Source organism: Apodemus sylvaticus, chromosome 11 (assembly GCF_947179515.1).
Source record: "Apodemus sylvaticus chromosome 11, mApoSyl1.1, whole genome shotgun sequence".
NCBI lineage: Eukaryota > Metazoa > Chordata > Mammalia > Rodentia > Muridae > Apodemus > Apodemus sylvaticus.
In genome coordinates this window covers 21,938,125-21,964,002 of record NC_067482.1, presented here as the reverse complement: position 1 = coordinate 21,964,002, position 25,878 = coordinate 21,938,125, and the positions used below count along the sequence as shown (strand labels likewise).

General features: G+C 38.2%; 1 protein-coding gene across 1 annotated transcript; it reads right to left on the bottom strand.

Annotated features, from left to right (window-relative positions):
- Positions 1-1,836: 1,836 nt before the first annotated feature.
- LOC127695998 (UDP-glucuronosyltransferase 2A3) lies at positions 1,837-25,512 on the bottom strand. The gene is made up of 6 exons (XM_052198408.1): positions 24,795-25,512; positions 13,049-13,197; positions 11,394-11,525; positions 5,116-5,203; positions 4,525-4,744; positions 1,837-2,174 (listed from the first exon to the last, which is right to left on the bottom strand). The coding sequence occupies exons 1-6, from the start codon at positions 25,510-25,512 to the stop codon at positions 1,880-1,882; spliced, it is 1,602 nt and encodes a 533-aa protein (XP_052054368.1). The 3' UTR covers positions 1,837-1,879.
- Positions 25,513-25,878: the final 366 nt, after the last annotated feature.

The following is a 25,878-nucleotide window of genomic DNA, read 5'->3' as shown; positions in this document are numbered from 1 at the left end:
ATTATGAGTATTAAATGATTTGATGTTCTTTTGGTTTTTGTTTGTTTGTTTTGAAAAAAGAATTGCTTAGTTATTAGTGTTTATGCAAAATTAAAATGTCTATGTATAATAAATGGTCTAAATTTTTATAAAACAAACAGAATTACCTTGCAACAATGCACAGTGCAGGGATAAATAACATTCTCTCTCTTATCACAGACAACCTTAGACTACCCAGTAACTCAAGGGAAACATATTAGTTATTCACTCTGAGTTATCAATAATATATCCATTGGTATCACATTAAGGAAAGAAAGAAAAGTGCACTCCCCCTTGGAGTCATTTAACCAAAAGTGAATCAGATTTAAATACTTCTTCTCTTCGTGCTCCCTGTGTCTTCTCTTTTCTGTTGCATGAGTTTGAATCTGTGCCTACCTGAAGGCTCTTTCTGTCCTTGTGTCTTGCTGTGTGTCTTTACTGACCAGTATAACAAATGTGACATGGGAAGGAATGGGGTACTTTAATGAACTCCAAAAGAGTTTTGCATGAGATTAAATCTCTGGCTCCAACTCATCTCAACTGACACCGACAACAAACAATTGTCTACATCATCTAGTTATCACCTATACCTGCTGTGGCGGCTTTCAGTCTTCATGGTGAATTTAGGAAACTGCTTTCAACATCTGTATTTACAACTTCCAACAAATGATACGCATATGTTGACTGGGTCTGGAGCATAGAAGGGTATGTAATTTAAGATTACAGCTATGCTTTATTTTAGATCATAAATGTTGATTACATGGGGGAATCCAAAGCAAATAAAGTTGATTGTTTTTTCAAAAGTCAGGTAAAATAGTTTTAGTATATCGCAGCCTAGTCTTAAGCATTATGTGACCTCAAGGTGTATTATTAACTCTTACTGACTGTGAGCTCTAACAAAACTTCCAGTCTCTGAATGTGAGAGATGTTTCCAGAATAATGTATTGTCACAAGCTCTCCTCACTCTTTCTTTCTTCCCCACCTTCACAACATTGGGATCAATAGACAAGTAGAGTGTTTATTTTCCAACAAGGAAAGTAATGCCTGACACTGACCAGTAGTGGTGCTGGACCAGATGAGGTTATATGTAAATTGCCTCAGGAAATTTTGTTTATTTGTCTGCCATGAGCATAAACAAAATTTGTCTGCAGCATGAATTGCAGGAGTTTTAATTTTGGAGTAGACTAGTATCAGAATGATGTTCTAGGAGTTAGACAGACCCTGACAGTTGTTGTTGTTGATGATGTTGTTGTTGTTTCTATTTAACTTTTTGAGAGAGAATGAAAATAAATTTTGGAGGTAATGGGATTAGGAGGATCTAGCAGGAATTAGAGAAGGGGGAAAATGACCAAAATATGTTGCATAAAAATTCTTTTCAACAAAAATATTTTTTTGGAAAATAAAAAAGAATTCATGATCTAATATCTGCAATATTAGAGAAACAGAAAAGTTCGTTTTTATCAGAAAAATACCATCTCACAATACACTAAATTCTTGTGGTTGCTGTGAGACAATATGATAGGCTTGTGACATTGACTCTAAGAGATCCTGATATATATCAGTAATATTTGTATTATGTGCTTTCCCAGAGTTATAGCATATTGTTATTCATCACTTCATTTCTATAGAATATATTTAGAATTCAGAGTTTCCATATCTGAGGAGAGTGAAAAGAAAATGCCTACAAGATAGAAAAATGGAACATGTCAGTAGTTAATTATCATGGTAAATGTTTACATTTATTTCCAGTATGAAACAGAATGGCTTATTTGAAAATAGATCTAAAGCAGGTAGTTGCAGGCTTCTTGTGGTGAGAGTTAATATAACTGTCATTCCGGACTTTCTCAAACCTTAAAAAGACCTAGTTCTTTTTCTTTCTGGTCCCCCTTTTCTTCCTTTTTTTCATACAGCATTTTCGACACACAAACAAACAACATTTAGTGATGATGAATATCAGAATCACAACACAGGCCAGCAGGAATCCGATCACATCCAGAGAGTGGTACTGGACCCAGCTCAAGTCATGGGCTGCCACACGAAGGTGCTTGGCTCCTTTGTGACGCATGACAAACTCAATCCAGAAGACAGCTCTGTCCAGGGGCTTCACTGGCTGATCGTGGTGGATTCTTGATAACCGCATGGCATTCTCTTTATAACTAAAAGATAAACACACAAACTCTTTTTTTTTTTTGCTTGTTTATAGAACATCTGATACATTATGCAAGCCACAAGTCATATGTAAGTTTCGGAACTACTTTCTTGGACTTTGTTCATTTCGGGGATCTTCAGGAGTTTAAAGGAAAAGTTGTGGAAGCAGTATGTTCTTAAGACAATATGATCAGATGCAGATGTAAAAATAAATGTAACAGCTAGTATTAAATCAACGTTCTCATCTTTTTGAAAAAATTCTGATAACAAGAAACTATAGTGCCCAAGACTGTTTAGATAAAGATGGGGGGACACACTTATATATATGACCACTAGCATCTAGGTAGTTCATGTCACTGACACAGAGAATAGGCAGTCAGCATAAGTCAGTCATTTTAGAGTTCAGGGATCTTTCACTCCTGGATGTGTTGGGGGCCCTGGGGTTTTATTATTCACACAAAGCAGTAAAAGAACTAAGAATGTTAGTTACATAGGGGAGGGAGTCTCCTCTAAAGAGGAGATGAAATCAAATACCTGAATTCCATCCAGAAAACTAAGAGTGGAGGTTACTAACAATGAATGAATGATTATTTCAGACTCTGCCCTCCTGAGACCATTACTCCTCCTTAGGGTAGAAGTCACACAAATATTATGGCCTTCTGATTCTATGCTATTGGTCAGAGACCACACTGGATTCTAGGCCTTTTACCTATAGAACCCACCTTCATTGTAGCTCCCTGTTGTGGGCATGCCTTGTTCTAGGTTCAGTGTAAAAACAAAACAGGAAAAAAAAACTAAAAAAAAAAAAAAGACTTTTTTAAATTTCACTGAACTACAGAGTCAAAATATACTTTCACAGGGTCATTCAGCTGAAGTTTAGGCAAACTGTATTGGTGATAAAAATATTAATATTGCAAAGTTTTTTTCAACAAGATATTTTTGCTCACACTTAGAGATTAAATTTCAAATTTACATACATTTATTTGTTAGAAAACGTTGTGACTCTGAACTTGAAAAGTTCCTTTTCTTATAATCAAGGTAAGACAATGTACAATTTATTTATTTTAGTCACTTACTGTTTAGGCATAAAACTGTTAAAACATCCTGAATAATTAACATAATTACCATTCATATATACAGTTAGAATGTAGCCTCTTTAGCTTCTTTTCCTTATCTTTCCATGTAAAGGGTACATGATGGGTAGGTACTACACACACATGCAGAGGCCAGAGGCCATTCACTAGGTTTTAGTCCTTAAATTCTATCTTATTTAAGAAGGGTTTGCTGTTCACTACTGTACACACCAGCCTAGCTGGTCGGCTTTTACGTATTCTCCTGTCTCTATGTCTCATTTCGCTCTAGAAACTCAGGGGTTAACAACAAAAGAGAGATCACTGAGGATCTGAACTCAGGTCTACACACGTGCTCAGCAAGATCTTACTCTGATCTTACCCCTTCCCAATTCCCTATTGAAATTTACAGTTGTTTTATAGAATCAGATAGTAGGAATAAAAGCACTATGCCCTGTGTTCTCAAGTAATCTTAGAAATACTACATGGCTTATTGTTAACATCAAGTTATTTTAAGTTAAATACTATTTTAGTCCATACATACTCAAACACAGGCACACACACACACACACACACACATATGCAGGCTTTCTAAAATTGTTTACATTATTATTTCTTTTATACATCAATAGATTTGAAATAATGGACTATTCTATGCATTAATGTTTAAAATAATCATAAACTTTTCCTCTCTGATAGTTAATCAAAATGAATCAAATTACCATAAACTAAAATCTTGGTAAGAGTCTAACATAATATCTTCGTTAACATGCATGCAAAAAAGTAGCTTATCTTAAGAAATATTGATATTCCTAACCCTAATATTATCTCCTAAAATATATCTTTCTAATAGCCAAAATATTATGACACACTTAATCAGAAATAACTATTACATAAATAGTAGTTTTTGTTAAATATAACACTATATATAATTTTTGAAAAATAATATTTAGAATATTATCAGTTCCATCTTGTATTTAAACAATGTATCTAAGTGCTTCTATCTTTATCTCTTAAATTGAAACTACAAGTGTATTTGTATAATCATACTATATTCTACAAACATGTAGATTGGTACAATCTTCAAGCAAATATTTTTTTCCCAGTTTCAGGAACTGACTCCAGTAGATAGGAAATGAGAAAAAAAAGTTTCCCTTTTTGTTGCATTTGTTTTATGTTATCCCGTTTGAAAATAAGACAAATGTAAAATATAAAACATTGGAAATTTTCCAGAATGATGGCCAGGCTAACCAATGGCTGGCAGAACATTCCACGCTGTAGTACTTACGAAGGCTCATTAATGACTGCTCTCAGGGCACTGAGTAAATCTGCGCTCGTCATTGTGTTGATGCTGACTTTCACAGCGGCTCCCTTGGCCTCCATGTGAGCGATGTTAGAAGGCTGGTCAGCGAACATGGGAATCCCCACCATAGGGACCCCGTGGTAAATTGCTTCATAAATCCCATTTGTTCCACCATGGGTGATGAAAGCTTTGGTTTTAGGATGTCCTGTTTGAGGGGCAGAGTGCCAAGTCAGTGTGGATTTCATGCTAACATATTGGCAGAAAAATGCAGAGTGTGAGTCACTGAAGAAGGTAAAGTTTCCTCTAAAGGGAGGGAACATGGGACATTGGTTCCCTACAATTAACCCCTTCTTCACAGACTGAGAATCACTGGCGCGATGACATCTGATGAAGACGGCTTCTTGGCAGTCTTAACTGAACCAAAGCAAGAATGAAACAAAACTAACTTAATGGATATTTATTTCATTTTATTCTACTCCAGGGGAAGTGCTATATGAAAATTTAAATTATTCAATACTCTCTACTGATTGGATGTCGGATGCTTGACTCTACAGCTTTTCTCTCCCAAGTTCTTACCAAGTAGATCATTCTGGGGAATCCAATTAAACAGCTGAGTATTGGATCCTAATGTGGCTGGCTTCTTGCCTGAGTATCTCCACAAAACCTGTTGAAGATAATGCAGTAATTTTGTAGGTTAAAAACATACAATGAGGCTATATAAATAGCTACAGCACTATTTACAATGAACATAGCCTATACTTTTTAGGTGAGACTTAAGATAGTTTGTGGCAGTTTGGAAAAATTAAGAGATATAGTAAACTTATTTATATCCACCTCTTTGAACCAGCTTCTAATAATAGTCTAATAAACATAACATTGCCACCTTGATCTTTATTATGGGAAAACTGACAGAACAAGAATTTACATGAATAACTAACTACTTTAATTAATCAGAATATTGGGTTCTGAACATGAATGTCTCACACATTTATTTCACATGATCTAGTGATGCTAATGATCATGCTCAAAATGTATCCTTTTTCCAAAGAATATAACTAAGTTTAATGCGTGTGGTAAACATTTCTTATTTACGCGATGCTTCTCTTCTTTCCTTTTACATCTTTTCTTATTTGACTCTGTCTTCTCTTCTCTTTTTGTTTCTGCTTCTGTCCTTTCCTCTTCATCCCTCTGAAGTCTTTCTCTGATTCTCTGTCTCTGTCTCCCTCCCTCTATCTTTCTTGCTTTCTTTTTGTTTCTCTCTGTGTGTTTTCCTCTGTTTCTATATTAGTTAATTGATTAACAATTAAGATTTTGCTTCATAATATTTTCTGTGGAGTGAAAAACTTTCTTATAATGTAAAGGTAAAATGTTGTAGAAGAAAACTGTAGAAATAAACCCCAATATTTAGAAGTATTGTTAGCATACTTCAGATAATTTTATGCAGTTAGGCTAGCACAGTCAACAAAGGTCCCTCCAAGAGAGAGCTGGTCTCCCAGGAGTGTTCTTACTTATGGGAACAGAGGTAAGATTGCTACTTTCTCTCCCATAACTGTCAAAAGAGGGACTAGCCAGAGGCACACAGGGCACAGAAACAGTGGAGCTGCTGGGACAGAATCCTTCCAATCTCCATCTGTACCCCGGAGCTAAGGCTGTTCCACACCCAAACTCTGCCCTGGACATAGCTGGTCTTCCCAGGCAAGCAGACATTGACTTACAGGCCCACAGGAGGAACAAGCTCCAACCAGAGACAATAAAACCAACTAAAACCAGAGATAACCAGCTGGCAAAAGGCAAGCAAAAGAACCTTACCAACAGAAACCAAGGTTATTTGGCATCATCAGAATCCAGTTCTCCCACCATAGCAAGTCATGGATACCCAAACACACCAGAAAAGCAATATTTGGATTTAAAAATCACATCTTGTAATGCTGATAGAGAACTTTAAGACAAACATAAATCCTCTAAAGAAATACAGGAGAACACAGGTAAACCACCGGTAGAAGCCCTTAAAGAGGAAACACAAAAATTCCTAAAAGAATTACAGAAAAAAACACAATTAAACAGGTGAAGGAATTGAACAAAACCATCTAGAATCTAAAAATGGAAGTAAACATTAAAAAAAAAATCACAAAGGGAGACAGCTCTTGAAATAGAAAACCCAAGAAAGAGATCAGGAATCATAGATGCAAGCATCAACAACAGAATGCAAGAGATAGAAGAGAAAATCTCAGGTGCAGAAGATATCATAGAAAACATTGACACAACTGTCAAAAAAATAAAAGATACAAAATGGCCCTAACCTAAAACATCCAGGAAATCCAGGGCATAATGAGAAGCCCAAACCTAAGGATAATAGCTATAGAAGAGAGTGAAGATTCCTGACTTAAAGGGCCAGTAAATGTCTTCAACAAAATTATAGAAGAAAATTTTCCTAACCTAACGAAAGAGATGCCCATGGACGTACAAGAAGCCTATAGAACTCCAAATAGATTGGACCAGAAAAGAAATTCCTCCCATCACATACTAATCAAAACACCAAATGCACAAAACAAAGAAAGAATATTAAAAACAGAAAAAGTCAAGCAATATTAAAGGCAGAAAAAGAATTACATCAGACTTCTCAACAGAGACTATAAAAGCCAGAAGATCCTGGACAGATATCATACAGACCATAAGAGAACACAAATGACAGCCCAGGCTACTATACCCAGAAAAACTCTCAATTACCATAGATGGTGAAAACAATGTATTCCATGACAAAAAGAGATTTACACAATATCTTTCCACAAATCTAGTCCTTCAAAAGATAATAAATGGAAAACTTCAACACAAGGAGGGAAACTACACCCTAGAAAAAGCAAGGACATAATCTTCTTTTAACAAACCAAAAAGAAGATAGCCACAAAAACATACTTCCACTACTAACAACAAAAATAAAAGGAAGTAGTAATCACTTTTCCTTAATATCTCTTAATGTCAATGGACTCAATTACCCAATAAAAAGACATACACTAACAGACTGGATATGTAAACAGAAATCAAGATTTTGCTGCATATAGGAAACTCACCTCAGTGAGGAAGACAGACACTACCTCAGAATAAAAGGCTGGAAAACAATTTTCCAAACAAATGGTCCCAAGGAACAAGCTGGAGTAGCCATTCTAATACTGAATAAAATTGAAGTTCATCCTAAAGTAATCAAAAAAGATAAAGAAGGACATTTCGTACTCATCAAATGAAAAATCTACCAAGATGAATTCTCAATTTTGGACATATATGCTCCAAATGCAAAGGCACCCACATTCATAAAAGAAACTTTACTAAAGCTCAAAGCACACATTGTACCTCACACAATAATAGTGGGAGACTTCAACACCCCACTCTCATGAAGGGACAGATCATGGAAACAGAAACTAAACAGAGACATAGTAAAAATTAACAGAAGTTATGAACCAAATGGATGTAACAGTTATCTATAGAACATATAATCCTTAACAAAAGAATATATCTTCTTCTCAGCACCTTATGGTACATTCTCCAAAACTGACCATATAATTGCTCACAAAACAGGCTTCAACAGATACAAGAAGATGAAAATAATTCTGTGCATCCTATCATATCACCAGAAGCTAAAGCTGATCTTCAATAACATCAAAAACAATAGAAAGTCTACATATACATGACTTGAACAATACTCTATTAAATGATAACTTGGTCAAGTAAGAAATAAAGAAAGGAATTAAAGATGTTTTAGAATTTAATGAAAATGGAGCCACAATATACCCAAACTTGTGGGATACAATGAAAGCAGTGCTAAGAGGAAAAAAATCATAGGTCTGAATGCCTCCAAAAAGAAACTGAAGAGAGCATACACTAGAAGCTTGACAGCACATCGAAATCTCTAGAACAAAAAGAAGCAAATACACCCAAAAGGAGTAGATGGCAGGAAATAATCAAGCTCAGGTCTGAAATCAACCAAGTAGAAACAAAAAGTACTATACAAAGAATCAACAAAACCAGGAGCTTTGAGAAAAACAACAAGATAGATGTTTTTTTTTTTGCCAAACTAACCAGAGGGCACAGAGACAATATCCAAATTAACAAAATCAGAAATGAGAAGGGAGACATAACAATAAAAACCAAGGAAATCCAAAATATCGTCAGATCCTACTACAAAAACCTATACTCAACAAACTGGAAAATCTGAATGAAATGGACAATTTTCTAGACAGATACCAGGTACCAAAGTTAAATGAGGATCAGATAAACCATCTAAACTGTCCCACAACCCCTAAAGAAATAGAAGCAGTTATTAATAGTCTCCCAAACAAAAAAGCATGGGGCCAGAAGGATTTAGTGCAGAGTTCGATCAGACCTTCAAAGAAGACCTAATACTAATATTCTTTAAACTATTCCACAAAATAGAAATAGAACAAACACTACCCAATCCATTCTGTGAAGCCACAATTACTCTGATACCTAAACCACACAAAGACCCAACAAAAAACGAGAATGTTAGACTGGTTTCACTTATGAATATCAATGCAAAAGTATTCAATAAAATTCTTGCCAACTGAATCCAAGAACACAGCAAAATGATCATCCACCACAATCAAGTAGGCTTCATTCCAGGGATTCAGGGACGGTTCAATATATAGAAATCCATCAATGTAATCCACTACATAAACAAACTCAAAGAAGGAAACCACATGATCATTTCATTAGACAATGAGAAAGCAGTTGACAAAAATCAACACCCCTTCATGATAAAAAGTCTTTGAAAGATCAGGAATTCAAGTCTCATACTTAAACATAGTAAAAGCAATATATAGCAAACCAGTAATCAATATCAAATTAAATGGAGAGAATCTTGAAGCAATCCAAGTAAAATCATGTACTGGACAAAGTTGCCTACTCTCTCCCTACCTATTCAATATAGTACTTGAAGTCCTAGCTAGAGCAATTAAACAACAAAAGGAGGTCAAAGGGATAATAATTCTAAAGGAATAAGTCAAAATATCATTATTTTCAGATGATATGATAGTATTCTTAAGTGACCCCAAAAATTCCACTGTTGTGGATTGTAGCTGCCAGCAGCCACATGTAAACCGGGTTACCTGTTGAGAGAATTTTGGGGTTACAGGGACAGAGGAGGCGAAAAGAGATTTGAGTCAAGGCGGGAAATTCCGGTCAAGACTGGTTTTAATAATTTTAAGACAGGTTAAATAGTCTTTTGGGGGATCGACCAACCCCCCACAAGTCTGTGGCTTCAGAGGTGGTTCTGTGAATTCTCTGGCTCCAGGTCTCAGCGGGTCGCCTGCCTTCGCCAGCGACTCAGGTAAACACCGGCTTGGGGGCGGTGTCTCAGCGGCTCGGCTGGCTACTCAGGTAAACACCAGCTTGGGGGCAGTGTCAATAGCCGAGGTTCGGAGCCTATTGTTCACAGAACAAAGGCCGGAGGTAGCTATCGGAAGTGTTGGGTGATTCGCCAGCCAGCTTAGTTGGGGGGGGGGGAGGAGGAGACAGTGGATGTCAACAAGTACTTGCTGACAGAAACCTGATATATAGCTGTCTCCTGAGAGGCTGTGCTAGTGCCTGACAAATATAAAGATGGATGCTCACAGCCAACCATTGGCCTGCGCACAAGTTCCTAGATGGAGGAGGTAGAGAAAGGACCAAAGGAGCTGAAGGGGTTTGCAGCCCCATAGGAGGAACAACAATATGAACCAACCAGTACTCCCAGAGCTCCCAGGGACTAAACTACCAACCATAGAGTACACATGGGAGGGACCCATGACTCCAGCCACATATGTAGCAAAGGATGGCCTCGTTGGATACAGTGGGAGGTGAGGTCCTTGGTCCTGTGAAGGCTCGATGCCCCAGTGTAGGGGAATGACAAGACAAGGGAAACAGGAGTGGGTGGGTTGGCGAGCAGAGGGAGATGAGAGGGAATGGGGGCTTTCAGAGGAGAAACCAGGAAAGGGGAAAACATTTGAAATGTAAATAAAGAAAATATCTAGTAAAAAAGAATTATATACTGTAGTTAGTACTTTTCTTCAGCTATAATGACTAATATATATGATCAAAAAAGGAATCATTTCACATTTTAAAATTCAAATATATAGAAGATAGAAATATATAATTCTATTTCTTAAATTTATAAAATTAACTAAATATTAATAGGAAAATTATTAATTATTTTTGACAACATTTGAAGTCTGTATTTGAAAGTAGAATATTCAGTTTGGAAAGAATTGGTGACCCTAAGTATATTTTTGTAAATTATTAATAAAATTTATAGTTTTAATTTTAAGTCTGGTTTCTCTCTGCCATGTGTGTAACCTTTCCTGTCTTCTGGAATTATCTGAGTTTTTCCAAACATTCAGTGCAAGACACGAGTTTTTAAGTGGTCTTGGATAGTTCTCTGTGAGGGTTTGTGCCTCGTCTTCTTGTAATTTGTGATGCTATCTTTGGTTGATATCCCTTGGAGGTCTGCTCTCTTTTTGAAGGGAAATGGGAAGGATGTGGGAGTGAGGGAAAGTGGTAAAGTAGACTCCATGGAGGGAGAGGAAATGCAGACAGGATGTAACATTTAAAAGAAGAAATAAAAGAAATAAAATTGAATGGACAGAAAAGCATGATTTCCTCTTGTCCTAAGTATCAGTAGACTAATGAGCAAATGTGGCTAAACCATAAAGCACCATTTATATATTCGATCAATATTCGCTAAAAGCTGATGTCAGCTGTACTCACTGAGAAATTGATTTAAGCTTACATCTGTAAAGAACCCAGTAAGCAGTTCTTTGGGCTCCACTCTAAGCTGCTCTGCTCCCCAAGTTAGAGGATGTACTAACCTTCTGAGGAATCTGGGCAAGGGCCGAGGCAATGAGGTTGGCTTTCTCTTCAGTCAGGTTTTTAATCACTGATCCCAGCGAAAACACTACTACACCATGTTCTCCAGAACTCTGAACAAATTCTTCAATCTCCTGCAAGCATAACATTATTTTTAATAAAAACATGCACCATCCTCACATGGTGCCTGCCTTTAATCCCAATACTCTAGAGGCAGAGGAAGGCAGATCTCTGTGAGTTCAAGGAAGGCCTGGTTTACACAGTGAGATCCAGGCACACACATATAAACAGATGTTAACAGAGAGACACAGACACCCATACTACCGAAATGATGGTAAACTTTTACTTGAGTGTCATTTTTTTCCATAGCCTGCATTTCCAAAACTGGTGAAAGCCATGACTGATATTTGTCCGGTCAAAGTCTATTTTGTTAAAAGATGTGAATTTGAATTAAGCCTCATCACATTCCCATGGGGGCAAAATTGCCTAGGCAGTTTTGTGGAGTTTTCATAGGCAGAGACTCTGGTAAGTGAACTCTAACAGTGTGGTGTGTACTTCACTTAGAAAGCAGTGAATATGTATCATTTAGGTACTGATTCATAAAACCTTATACAGCAATATTCAGCTAAGCTTGTTAATAGCTGTATCTTATAAGAAAAGCATATTTAGATTACTAAAATAAACTTTACATTTAAATAACCCTTCACAGTTTATACAGGAATCCAGAACTCCCCAGGAAACACCATTTAATCTTCAGTCTTCTGAAAATTATGTTCTTGATAAATTTGTATTTATCTTTTCATTTTCAACTATTTTTCCTACTCTATTTACCTATTATCTTCTCTTTCTCAGCAATTTTTATATCAACATACCTGACATTCACCTTTTTTCTATACAAGGTCTAAGAAAAGATATGTAAGTTTTCTTTTACTTCAAAAACACCTGACTTCATACTCATAGGGGCCCCATATATCATTTGAATTTTCCTGTTTTATTACTTCTCCTTGATGTTGATGATCTCAATTCACACAAATGTCTCACCTTTTAGACTTCTCAAAAGTTTACTTCAGTGAAATAATGAATCTTAGGCTTTTTACCATATGTAGTAGAAAGGCAAACTCATCATTGCCAATTCTGGCTATTTTTTTTTCTAGCAATTATTACTACAGCACTAAAGATCAGCACACCCATTAACTACTGAGACTAAGGTCTGAGTTGCCCTGACTCTGAAGGCCTTCCACCCATGCTTTCTCTGACTCATTAACTCCTAAAAATTTGGCAAGTACTTTCATGAAGGCATCCTCCTCTATCAAGCTGGTGAACACAAATTCCTTTCCAAAGGTCTGTCAGGCACATAAAGAAGGCTGTAAGAAGGCTCTTTGGTGATCTTTGTAGCTTCCCCCCTCCCCCACAATACAGGCAGAGAGATAATTTTAATATATCACCCCAGCATTTTATTCTCAAGCCTAAATTCTTTAGTAAGATTTGGAAGATCCAACAAGTTTCACCTAAGAGTAACTACGATAATGAAAGGAAATTCTAATGTACAGAGAACACTAGATAGCAATATCTTTGCTACTGAAGTTATTAACCTTGAAGGGAAAAAAACATTTTTTGTATCATGAAATAATTAAGATCGTCTCTGTCATAGACCTACCTTAGGTAAAGGCTTGGCAGGTTTGCAGTGCAGTCCTCCCACAAACTCAAAATTTGGTAAATATGGACGAGGAAATTCAATATCCCAATATGTTCGGATTAGCCAAACTTCAGCTTTCCCCACAGTCTTACAGAATGTGGTGGGTCTTCCTTGAAAACATACAGAAGGTTGAGAGGGACAAAATTAGCATTTGGGTTTGCTGTGCACCATAGGAAGGCTGGGGTTCAGTTTCTGTCAATTTGACACAAATATAGACATAGCTGGGATTAGGGAACCTTGCTTGAACAAATAAATATCTGAATCAAATTGGCCTCTAGAAACCCTTTAGTATTTATTCTTGATTGATGTTTATGGTGACAGAGACCTAATCACTATAAAGACATTGCCACTCCTGGGAAGAAAGACCTAGAGAATATAAGGAAGTTGGCTGAGCAAGCCCTTAGCAGCAAGACATTAAGCATTGTTCCATCCTTGCTTCTACTTCATTGCGTCTGGGCAATGCTCCCCTGAAAAGACTGTAAGCCAAATAAACCCTTTTCTTTCCAAATTTCTTTTGGTAATGTTGTTTTATCACACCAATAGGAGAGAGAGAGAGAAAGAGAGAGAGAGAGAGAGAGAGAGAGAGAGAGAGAGAGAAAGAACACATTTGTGTAGTTTAAATAGAGTTAACTCAAATGAGCTTATAATGTTCCCCCAAAGGGCCATAGACTATCTAATAAAAGCACCAGTGCCAGACATGGAAAACCTCCTTTTGGGTTATTAGAACCAGCTATAAAGCTTATGAACAACAATATCTCTCTTGCAACAATAGACCCAATAATGCAATAAGGACACTTTTACTAGTTAATAATCACTGCTTAGTTGGACTTAAGAGTCTCTTGGTAGCAGAGAATTTAGGTACTGTATTACAAGCCTGGTTAACTATTCATGGCTAGTGAGGTCAACCAGAGGAAAATTTTCTACTGCTACTTTCTTGAACTTGAATCAATTCTAATTGCTTTCTAGGTATTTAGTGCTCTATCTACAGATAAATGAAACTCCCACCTTAGAAAATAAACGTTTTTTGTTTTTTTTTGTTTGTTTGGTTGGGTTTTTTTTGGTTTTGTTTTTTTTTTTTCCCCAGCAGAAGACTTTACAGCAATCTACTACTGGTCAAAATGTAGCTGTAACAGTCCTTTGAAGATCCAACACTAATTGTTACATTGCAAATACTACATGCTTTACTGCTCAGAGAACTTCATAGAAGAAAAGACAGACATGTTGAGAGAACCAGAGAACCAAGACACTTGCTTTCAGATAGCATCTTTTAAATACAACAAGAAGTAGTCACTCGTTAAATTTCAATAACTTGGTCATCTGAAGAACAACTGCATGATGACAATACCAGTTGATAAGTCAATATGGATGAGAAAATCTCACATGACCAATTCTAAAATGAGTGCTGAAGGGGAGATCCATCAGTCTTCTCTAGGGATGAATGCCCATGTGTGTCATCCCTACCAGTTGGTCAGCCCTCAACATATAAATATATGAGCAAATACAAAAGTGGGTTATTCATAGTGTATGTGAGTGTGTGTGTATTCATGTGTGTGTGTACATATATGTGTGTTTATTTATATATGAATCAAAAATAATTTAAAAATAAGAGGTCAAGAACTTGGAGGAGGGCAGAGGTGTCATTAGAAGAGCTGGAGGGGACATAGACAATAGACTTGCTCTAAATACAGTAGTCTTATATGAAATTCTCAAAATAAAAGCAATTAAATTAAAAAATTAAGTAATAAGCTTATCCATTCCCATGTTACATATGAAAACTCATTTTGCTTAGTGATTATTAATAATTACAGAATCTGGAATCTTTAACAAGCAAGTACTGATGTTAACTTATCTAATATTTTCCTATATTGTGAATTGCATTCTCTCCACTAGGAAAGAAATATATAATCTTGCAAAGGACAAGTCACAGAACAGAGTTCAATGAAAGGATGAAACTTGAAATGAGTCCTGACATCTTATGCCAGTTTCTCATTTGCTAGGGCTTGAATGGAAAGCATCTAGCAAAAATTGAATGCAGATGTGTTGTTTCCTTTCTTTCTTCCTTCCTCCCTTCCTTCCGTCCTTCCTGTCTTCCTTCCTTCTTCCTTTCTTACCAGTTCCCTTTGCATTCCAACTGCAAAACCCCTCAGTCAGAAACCTATTATTATGAAGTCAAACTGCTATTATTTCCTCTGTGTAATCTTTGATGGTCCATCTGCCTGTGGGTTTTTATCTTTTGATGATGCTTTTTCACATGTTGTTTATAGTTTTCAAGCTGGAATCCTGTTCATCTAGAAGAGTTGGTTGCAGTAACAGCTCCCAAGTCTTTGCTGAATTCCTGGCTGGTCATTTTGCTGTTCAAATAAATAAATTTGCTCTGCTTAAGAAAACTTGGTGTGAGCACAGGGAGCACAGGATTGGCAGAGCAGCTGGGACAGGGTCCTTCCAGTCTCCATCTGCACCCAGGAGCTGAGCTGTGGGAGACCAAAATGTAAGAAACCAGACTTTCAACAGTTCCCACCCTGAGAATCCACTGACCCTTTGTCAGCCGAACCACCCCCTCCTTCACACAAGGCTGATCGTGAGAATCAACTGGTCCTTATCTTGGCTGAACACCTGGGGTTGTCTAGGCGGAACCAGCATTCCAGAAAAACTGCTAGATGTTTCAAGCCTGCAGTCAGCATCCGCCCCAGATGTCCTTCCCTCTTTCTGTGCCTTTAGCATTCCCCCTCAGCCCCTCCCTACTTGCTCTCACTGTGTGTTTATAACCAGGCTTTTAGTCTTTTATTAACCAGACCTTGACAATGACAACCTTTTGCTTGATCTCGCTCCCTTTCTCTCACCCGTTTCTCTTTCAGGCTTGGTCCTCCTCGACTCCCCCCACCCCCCCGACGCCCGCCCCCGAAAAACTAGGTCCCCGCGGGACCGGGTACTGAGCTGCTCCACAACCATCTGTGTACAGGTCCTGCCAGGGGAGAACTGGTCTCAGTCTCCGGAGAGTTCATTGACTACTGTATTTGAAGGTGAGATCATCATTTTCTCTCCAGTGACTGTTCAAGGTAGACAGTCAGAAAATAGATTTACAAGCTATTGAAGAATTCTACGGATTAACATCTGATATCTTCAAGAACTCGGATTCTGGGTACTGAAAGAAGCTTCTGCGTGTTTCTCTGGGTGTTTCAGAAAGGATCCAACTGATCAAGGAGAGAGAGAGAGAGAGAGAGAGAGAGAGAGAGAGAGAGAGAGAGAGAGAGATGCAGGTCGCTCAGGGCAGTAGCTCACTTTGCATACGATGAAGTAAAGACTGGGGATTAACACGCGATTCTGATCAGGTCACAGTAGTTGAATGTTTTTCCTCAGGAACCATGCGTTCTGTGCCGTTCCATACAAGGAAATGCAATCAGAGACACCTGCTCTCTTGTAAAGCAGCTGCCAGCTGCCAACGACACATTTTCTGTAGTAATTGCATCAATGGTGATTTGAGTTCCTCTGGCAGGGCAGTGGTAGAATTTGAATGGGCACTCTGCACTGTGCGCCAGCCAGCGCGAGCATGTGTACACTGCATAGGAGCAGTGGCGGTCTTTCAAGCATCCAGGAAAGTACCTTTGGGCCCAACACTTGCAGCAGCCTTCCTGACCTACAAAGAAGACACGGAGCCCAGTGTCAGGAGGTCAAAGACACCCTGCTTCTCTGGAGAAGCGTGTGATCATATACAGTGTATGTACATGGAGGGAACGGCTAGTTAAAACTGGCTTCCTCGTTCCCCAGGGCGGAAAGACTGGCTTTATAATGATCTTTTTTTTCTCCCTTATTTTACTTAAACTGGTTGAGTCTAAGTATTGTATGAAGTGCCGGTGACTCTACCAGCAAGTCTTAGCATATATAGTTTGTCAGCTGAAGTCCTGCGGTTCATTTCTGCTTTCTAGGTGAACTGAACAGTCTAGCTGAAATCACTAAGACTACCATGAGAAAATTGCAATGAGTGGGGTCAGTGCTGTCGGGAGGGTCTGTCTCTAGCTGAGCATTTGCTCTGTGGTTATAGTTTGTTACTTTTTTAAAAAGCTTTAATTAGAATTCACTGTTACTAGAATGATAGAGGAAGCCCCAGCGTGAAGCTAGCGCTCTGCCAGCCAGAACCCCAGGACCCGCACAACTGAGGCATTCTTTAGTCCCTTTTTAGCCTTGGGAAGGAATAGTAGAGCAGCCAGAACCGCAGCAGCTCTCGCCCTTAGGAAGATTACATTTTGGAAAAGTTGTAATCTCAAGAAGTCCCTCCGCCTCCTGACCTGAGCGTCCTATTCGAACAGTGTTCAGACGCTTACAACTGAATCTGTTTAAGAAACAATGCGGGGAGTCTCCACATATGGCCAGGCATCAAGTGGCTGAATGTAACTTGCAGAAAATGGTTGAGGATTCTAGTCAAAGTCGCAGCTGTCAGACTCTGGGTAACCTCGCACTACCCTCCCCATGCTGTGGTGGTGGTGGCCGCCTATTGAGAAAGCTCCTGATTTTCTAAAGCTATTTTATTAAAACAACCACTCTGGAAATCAGTCTGGCAGTTCCTCTGAAAACTGGGCACCTTACTTCCAGAAGATCCTGCTATACCACTCCTGGGCATATACCCAGAGGATTCCCCACCATGTAATAAGGATACATGCTCTACTATGTTCATAGCAGCCCTATTTATAATTGCCAGAAGCTGGAAAGAACCCAGGTATCCCTCAACAGAAGAGTGGATGCAAAAAATGTGGTATATATACACAATGGAGTACTATTCAGCCATTAGAAACAATGAATTCATGAAATTCTTAGGCAAATGGATGGAGCTGGAGAACATCATACTAAGTGAGGTAACCCAGACTCAAAAGGTGAATCATGGTATGCACTCACTAATAAGTGGATATTAACCTAGAAAACTGGAATACCCAAAACATAATCCACACATCAAATGAGGTACAAGAAGAAAGGAGGAGTGGCCCCTGGTTCTGGAAAGACTCAGTGAAGCAGTATAGGGCAAAACCAGAACAGGGAAGTGGGAAGGGATGGGTGGGAAAACATGGGGAGGGAAGGGGGCTTATGGGACTTTCGGGGAGTGGGGTTCTAGTAAAGGGAAAATCATTTGAAATGTAAATAAAAAATATATCAAATAAAAAAAAAAAACTGTTGACCGAAAAGCAAAGAGCAAAAAGAAATGTTTTTTTGGTTTTTTTTTTTTTTTTTTTTTTTTTTTTTTTTTTTTTTTTTTTTTTTTTGTGCTGCTATGATTAACATTTATTTTCTACCTTTAGCTCAGGAAACGACTTCATCTATTCATCCCAATGGGGATCACTTAGCTAATCGGGCTTTGTAGACAGATGTGCTGAGAGAAAAGGATGGCGCTTGGCAAACTCATTTGGACAGTTTCTGAAGCCTTACTCAGCCTGCCAGCATCACAGAGAACCACAACCAATAGTATGGGAGTTAGAGCCCAGAGCACAGGCCTGTGAGGGCCTGCATGCTGTGAGGGCCTGCATGCTGTGAGGGCCTGCATGCTGTGAGGGCCTGCATGCTGTGAGGGCCTGCATGCTGTGAGGGCCTGCACCAACCAGACTGTCAGATTCAGGACTGCAGTCGCTGAGCATAAATAAGTGGGACTGAGCCCTCAAGTCTGCCTTTGCAGCCCTGAAGCACTGTGTTTGCTCATACACATGATTTTGAAGTTAAAACACAAGCAGGAAAAACCTAGTTAAGTTCTCCGTGAGGCAGGGTGTGCTGTGGAAGTTGAGCTCCAGGCAGGCGGGTGGCCATGCTTGGCTCAGGTCTGCGCTGGGCGGTGTGCAGGGGAAGGACTCCTGGGTGCTGGCTCTAAATTTACGTTTTATCCATAGTGCAGATGGATCTGAATGAGACAATTTGAACTTTATCAGAAACTCAGTAAACTTAAAAAAAATCATGCAGGGTTTGGGTTGGGGACTAGGGATAGCAGATATAGGAAGTGAGAAAGGAAGGTCACCCGCCCAGCACACATTTCGGGTGATTGTTGTTTGCCTGCAATTATGATGAGGGCAGATGCGAGTTTCAGACAAGGCCGGTTGCTGTGTAATTATGTATATGTTTGATTGGGCAGCTTTCCCAAATTTTGTATAATAGAACAAAAGTTTCTATGAACTATCATAACTAAAAGTAAATATTCTAAGTTAAGCCCATTCTGAGTCATGCAGTTTCTGTCATGGGAATTTTACCTTTAGAAGGTGACTCAGGACAGGAGCCGGGTGACTTGGGAGGGGACAAGGAAAAGTGCTATAGCTGCCTTATGACCTCAGCCACCAGCATCTGTTTTTTGGGGTTTTTGTTTTGTTTTGTTTTTTGGTTTTTTTCCCCTGTGGCCATAGGAAGACCTCACTTTCATAACATGCTCCTCCTGATATTTCCTGTAAAGATGCTATTCATTAAAGATCCTCTTGTAAGGGATGTGGCTGTAAGCTGGGAGGCAAGGTGCTGGAGTCCTCACTCTCCAGTGAGCTTAGCTGTGTGACCTTGGGCAAGTCACCTAACCTCTCTGTGCTTCAGTCTCCCTCTTGTAAAAGGAAGTCATACCTACCTCACAGGGTTGTGAGGATTAATTAGAGAGAAGTATGTAAAGCATTTAAAAGGTTCTTGAAGAAGGCACTATATAAACACGAAATAATATCTATTAAAGTTGAAAAAGAAAAAAGAAAAATAAGGCACAACATACCCAAACTTATGGGACACAATGAAAGCAGTACTAAGAGGAAACCCCATATCTCTGAGTGCCTCCAAAAAGAAGCTGGAAAGAGCATACACTAGCAACTTGACAGCACATCTGAAGGCTCTGGATCAAAAAAAAGTAAATACAACCAAGAGGAGCAGACAGCAAGAAATCATCAAACTCAAGGCTGAAATCAACCAAGTAGAAACAAAATGAACTATACAAAGAATCAACCAGCACTGGGCAGTGGTGCTGTAATCCCAGCACTTGGGAGGCAGAGACAGGTGGATTTCTGAGTTTGAGGCCAGCCTGGTCTACAGAGTGAGTTCCAGGACAGCCAGGGCTATACAGAGAAACCCTGTCTCGGAAAAAAAAAAAACCCAAAATAAATAATAAATAAATAAATAAATAAATAAATAAATAAATAAACAAAAAGAATCAACCACACAAGGAGCTGGTTCTTTGTAAAAACAAACAAACAAAAAACAAAAAAACAAACAAACAAAAAAACACAACAAGATAGATAAACCCTTAGCCAAACTAACCAGAGGGTACAGAGACAATATCCAAAGCAGCAAAATCAGAAATGAAAAGGGAGATATAACAACAGATATTGAGGAAATCCAAAAAAAAATCATCAGATCCTACTGCAAAGTCTGTTCTCAACAAAAGTAGAAAATCTGGATGAAAAGGACAATTTTCTAGACAGATACCAGGTACCAAAGTTAAATCAGGATCAGTAAAAGATCTTAACAGTCCCATAACCCCTAAAGAAATAGAAACAGTCATTAATTATCTTCCAAACAAACAAACAACCAAAAAAAAGCCCAGAACCATATGGGTTTAATGCAGAGTTCTATCAGACCTTCAAAGAAGACCTAATACCAACACTCTTCAAGCTATTCCACAAAATAGAAACAAACGGAACACTACCCAATTCATTCCCTGAAGCCACAATTACTCTGATATCTAAACCACAAAAAGACCAAACAAAGAAAGAGAACTTTAGACCAATTTTCCTTATGAATATCCATGCAAAAATACTCAATAAAATTCTTGCCAACCTAATCCAAGAACACATCAAAATGATCATCCACCATGATTAAGTAGGCTTCATCCCAGGGATGCAGAAATGGTTCAATATACAGAAAATCATCAATGTAATCCACTACATAAACAAACTCAAAGAAAAAAAACCAGATGGTTATTTCATTAGATGCTGAGAAAGCATTTAATAAAATCCAACACCCCTTCATGATAAATATCTTGGAAAGATCAGGAATTTAAGGCCCATACCTAAATATAGTAAAAGCAACATACAGCAAACCAGTAGCCAATATCAAACTATATGAAGAGAAACTTGAAACAATCCCACTAAAATCAGGGACTAGACAAGGCTGCCCACTCTCTCGATATTTATTCAATATAGTACTTGATGTTCTAGCTAGAGCAAGTAGACAACAAAAGGAGGTCAAAGGGATATAAATTGGAGAGGAAAACGTCAAAGTATCACTATTTGAAGATGATATGATAGTATACTTATGTGACCCCAAAAATCTACCAGAGAACTCTTAATCCTGATAAACAACTTCACTAAAGTGGTTGGATATAAAATTAACTCAAACAAGTCAGTAGCCTTCCCATACTCAAAGGATAAAGAAGCTGAGAAAGAAATTAGGAAAACGTCACCCTTTACAATAGTCACAAATAATATAAAATACTTGGTGCTTCAACCAAGCAAGTGAAAGATATGTATGACAAGAACTTTAAGTCTGAAGAAATTGAAGATCTCAGAAGATGTAAAGATCTCCCATGCTCACGGATTGGCAAGATTAATATGGTAAAATGACAATTTTGCCTAAAGCAATCCTCAGATTCAATGCAATCCCCATCAAAAGTCTACCTCAATTCTTCATAGAGTTAGAAAGAACAATTTCCAAATTTATCTAGAATAACAAAAAATCCAGAACAGTGAAAACTATTCTCAACAATAGAAGAACCTCTGGCAGAGTTACCATCCCTGACTTCAAGCTATAATACAGAGCAATAGTGATAAAAACTGCATGGTATTGGTACGATGGCAGGCAGGTAAATTAATGGAATAGAATTTAAGAGCTGGAAATGAACTGACACACCTATGGTCACTTGATCTTTGACAAAGGAGCTGAAACTATCCAGTGGAAAAAAGAGAGCATTTTCAACAAATGCTGGGTCAACTGGCAATCAACATGTAGAAGAATGCAAATTGATCCATTCTTATCTCCCTGTATAAAGCTCAAGTCCAAGTGGATCAAGGACCTCCACATAAAACCAGATACTCTGAATATAATAGAAGAGAAAGTGGGGAAGAGCCTGGAGCACATGGACATAGGGTAAAATTTCCTAAACAGAACACCAATAGCTTGTGCTCTAAGATCAAGAATAGGCAAATGGGACCTCAAAAAATTGCAAATCTTCTGTAAGGCAGAGGGCACTGTCAGTATGACAAAATGGGAACCAACAGATTGGGAAAAGAGCTTTACCAATCCTACATCCAGTACAGGACTAATATTCAATATATACAAAGAACTCAAGAAGTTAGACTCCAGAGAACCAAATAACCCTATTAAAAATGGAGTACAGAGCTAAACAAAGAATTTGCAACTGAGGAATACTAGATGGCTGAGAAATACCTAAAGAAATGTTCAGCATCCTTAATCATCATAGAAATGCTAATCAAAATAATTCTGAGATTCCATCTCACACCAGTCAGAATGCCTAAGATCAAAAACTCAGGAGACAGCAGATTCTGGCGAGATTGTAGAGAAAGAGGAACACTCCTCCATTGCTGGTGGGATTTTAAGCTGGTAAAACCATTCTGGAAATCAGTTGGACAGTTCCTCAGAAAATTTGATATATTACTACCTAAGGACCCAGCTATACCACTCCTGGGTATATACCCAGAAGATATTGCAACATGCAATAAGGACACATGCTCTACTATGTTCATAGCAGTCTTATTTATAATAGCCAGAAGCTGGAAAGAACCCAAATGTCCCAAAACAGAGGAACAGATATAGAAAATGTGGTACATTTATACAATGGAGTACTACTCAGTTAAAACAATAAACAATGAATTCATGAAATTCTTAGGCAAATGGATAGAACTAGAAAACATCATCCTGAGTGAGGTGACCCAATCACAAAAGAACACGCATGGTATACACTCACTAATAAGTGGATATTAGCCCAAAAGCTCAGAATACCCAGGATACAATTCACAGACCACATGAAGCTCAAGAAGAAGGAAGACCAAAGTGTGGATACTTTGATCCTTCTTAGAAGGTGGATCAAAATACCCACAGCTCACTGCCAAACAATTGACTGAGTATAGGGTCCTCAATGGAGGAGATAGAGAAATTACTCAAGAGCTGAAGAGGTTTGTAACCCCATAGTAGGAACAATAATATGTATCAGCCAGTACCCCCAGAGCTCCCAGGGACTAAACCAACCAACCACACATGGCTCATGGCTCCAGGTACATATGTAGCAGAGGATGACCTTTTCAGACATCAGTGAGAGGAAAGGCCATTGGTCCTGTGAATGTTCATTGCTCCAGTGTAGGGGAATGCCAGGTCAGGAAAGTGGGAGGGGGTGGTTGGTAAGCAAGGGGAGGGGGCATGGGATAGAAGATTTTTGGAGGGGTAATGAAGAAAGGGGATAACATTTGAAATGTAAACAAAGCAAATATCTACTAAAAATTAAAAAAAAATACAAAAGAAAACTTGGTGTGTCCTGGGTGTTGGATTTTCATCAGACTCTACAACATCCATCTGGTAATTCAGCTCCTACCAGTGGCAGGTACCCTGATCTGTACATGGATTTTCTTACATTGTCTCTCAATGATCGATCCTAAACAGAAGTAAATTTGTACACTAAAAGAACTGCAAAATTCAGATTATCTGATCCTCACAGATTGTTACTAAGTCTGTTACCAAAACCTTAGAGCTCCTTCCCATGTTGTGTCATTAGAGTAGGATCATTTGCTACACCAACACAGATTGAATTTTTCTAGAAACGTCCAAATTCCTTGGAAAGGTACATGGTGCGAGAGAAGTAGGCCTCTACTCTGCCAAATGCATTACAATATGTTCATTTAAGGTGTCTACATTACTCCATTGCAGTAAGCCGGTATCATGACAAAAGGCACAGAAGGTTCAGGACCAGAACTGAAAAACAGATTCTGATAGAGCCAGGGCATTCACACTGTTTTTTTCCCCCCACCAACATTAAGAATAACCTCAATAATCAACTAAAGATGCCATCTGCTGATCAAATTACATTCCTGTTGAGAACCATTTCAGTAAAAGGCAAATTCAAAGTAAGAAGCTGAGCAGAAGGCAGAATCACAAAGTGTCCGCAACTATAGTCATCTTCCTTTTTGATGAAGATGCCAAAAATACACATCTTCAACAATCTGTGGGAAAACTTGCTTTGAGAAGAATGGAATTAACCTGCATCTATCACCTTGCACAAAGTCATCTCTGAATGCATCAAAGACCTCAATGTGAAAATTATAAAACATGAAACTATTAGAGAAAACAGGCCAAATTCTACAAAGATAAGCACAGAAAGTTAAGCACTTCAGTTGACAAATGGGAAGAATCTGAGTGAAGGGGAATCCTAGAATCTGGATTTAGCATAGTTTACAGCTATAGATCAGATAACATATCAATTTGTAGAATATAAAAGAATCTATAAAAGAAACAAGCAAAGTAAATAAAATGGGATGCTGGACCTGGAATGAGACTTTGCCAAAGAAACACAAAACCATCTAAAGAATATCTTTTAAAATACTTAATATCCTCAACAATTAAAGAAATAAAAGTTAAAACTATTTTAATTTCATCCTATCCCAGTTACAATGGATAAGATCAAGAAACAACTCATAGCAAATGAAGGTAGTAACAGGGAAACATTAATTTATAAGTAACTAACATAGTATGAAAGCTAGTCTCTTACCTAGCGTTTCGCTGTAAAACTGATCCCAGAATGCAAAGTCATATTGCTGGATCCAAAAGTCAAAAAACAGTGAAAGCATCATATTTTTCACCCTTTCTGTAAAGGTCATATGATCTGCTAATTCACTCATGGCATCTGGTACATACGAAGGTGGAGTTGGAAGCTGACCACAGTGTTTCTCCACGATATAGCCCATGCTGAACCTCAGGGTGTTTATGAAAGGGACCTGAAGCACCTCTGCCACCAGCTCTCCACAGGGAATGATAGGGTCTATAACCACTACATCATATTTAGCATCCCGTAGCTTGTTCATGAATGTCTGGTTGTACAATACACTCCTACAAAGATCTTCAAAAACTCCAGTCAGTTGAAGAAAGAAATCTTGCAATGATCTTGCAGCTTTCCACCGGGACTGGTTTGGAATGACATTCACAGCTAGATTTGCCATCTTATTTAGAAGATCATCAGCAATTTCACTTTCATACGGCACAGGAATATTCTCAAAGTGCAGTGGAGCACGTTTACTCTGATCTATGATGATACTGGGGAATTTCAGGACTGTTACCTCATGCCCTCTTGCTGTGAGCTCCTCAAGAATAGTCTTTAGATTCAGCCAGTGGCTCATATCACAGGGCCACACGAGGACCTTGCCGCAGAAGCCACTGGCCCAGCAAAGCTGTAGCAGAAAAACTGCCACAACCCATTTTTCAGAAACCATGACGTGCCTCCCAAAGCCGTTCCACAAAAACTGAGGGTTTGTTCGGTTGAGTAACAACTTAGATATAAAATAAATTAATTATTAACTGTTAAAGTTACAAAACCACCCAAGTCAAGAGAGTTCTATCCAATAAAACACCCATTGATTATTGTTTTATAGTTTACATCTTTTCACTTATGAAGAACTGGATCTTGTTTAACAATTTTACCTTAAGCACATTAAAGAAAATGTTAAAAAATGTGATATTTTCAAATTAAGAACGGAATATAGCACATGTACCAGCTGAGTGTCAGGAAGGAAACTAGATAAAGACTACTAAAGAAAATGAGTAGAAGAACATACGATAAAGAAAAACAACATTGGAAT

What these genes read in the sequence shown, in the direction of transcription:
- LOC127695998 (XM_052198408.1), bottom strand. Translation starts at nt 25,512, where the DNA reads ATGGTTTCTGAAAAATGGGTTGTGGCAGTTTTTCTGCTACAGCTTTGC. An exon ending in TCCCCAGAATGATCTACTTG is followed by an intron (nt 4,745 to 5,115) that starts GTAAGAACTTGG and finishes CCCCTCAAACAG; the next exon opens with GACATCCTAAAACCAAAGCT. An exon ending in GCAGTCATTAATGAGCCTTC is followed by an intron (nt 2,175 to 4,524) that starts GTAAGTACTACA and finishes TTTATCTTTTAG; the next exon opens with TTATAAAGAGAATGCCATGC.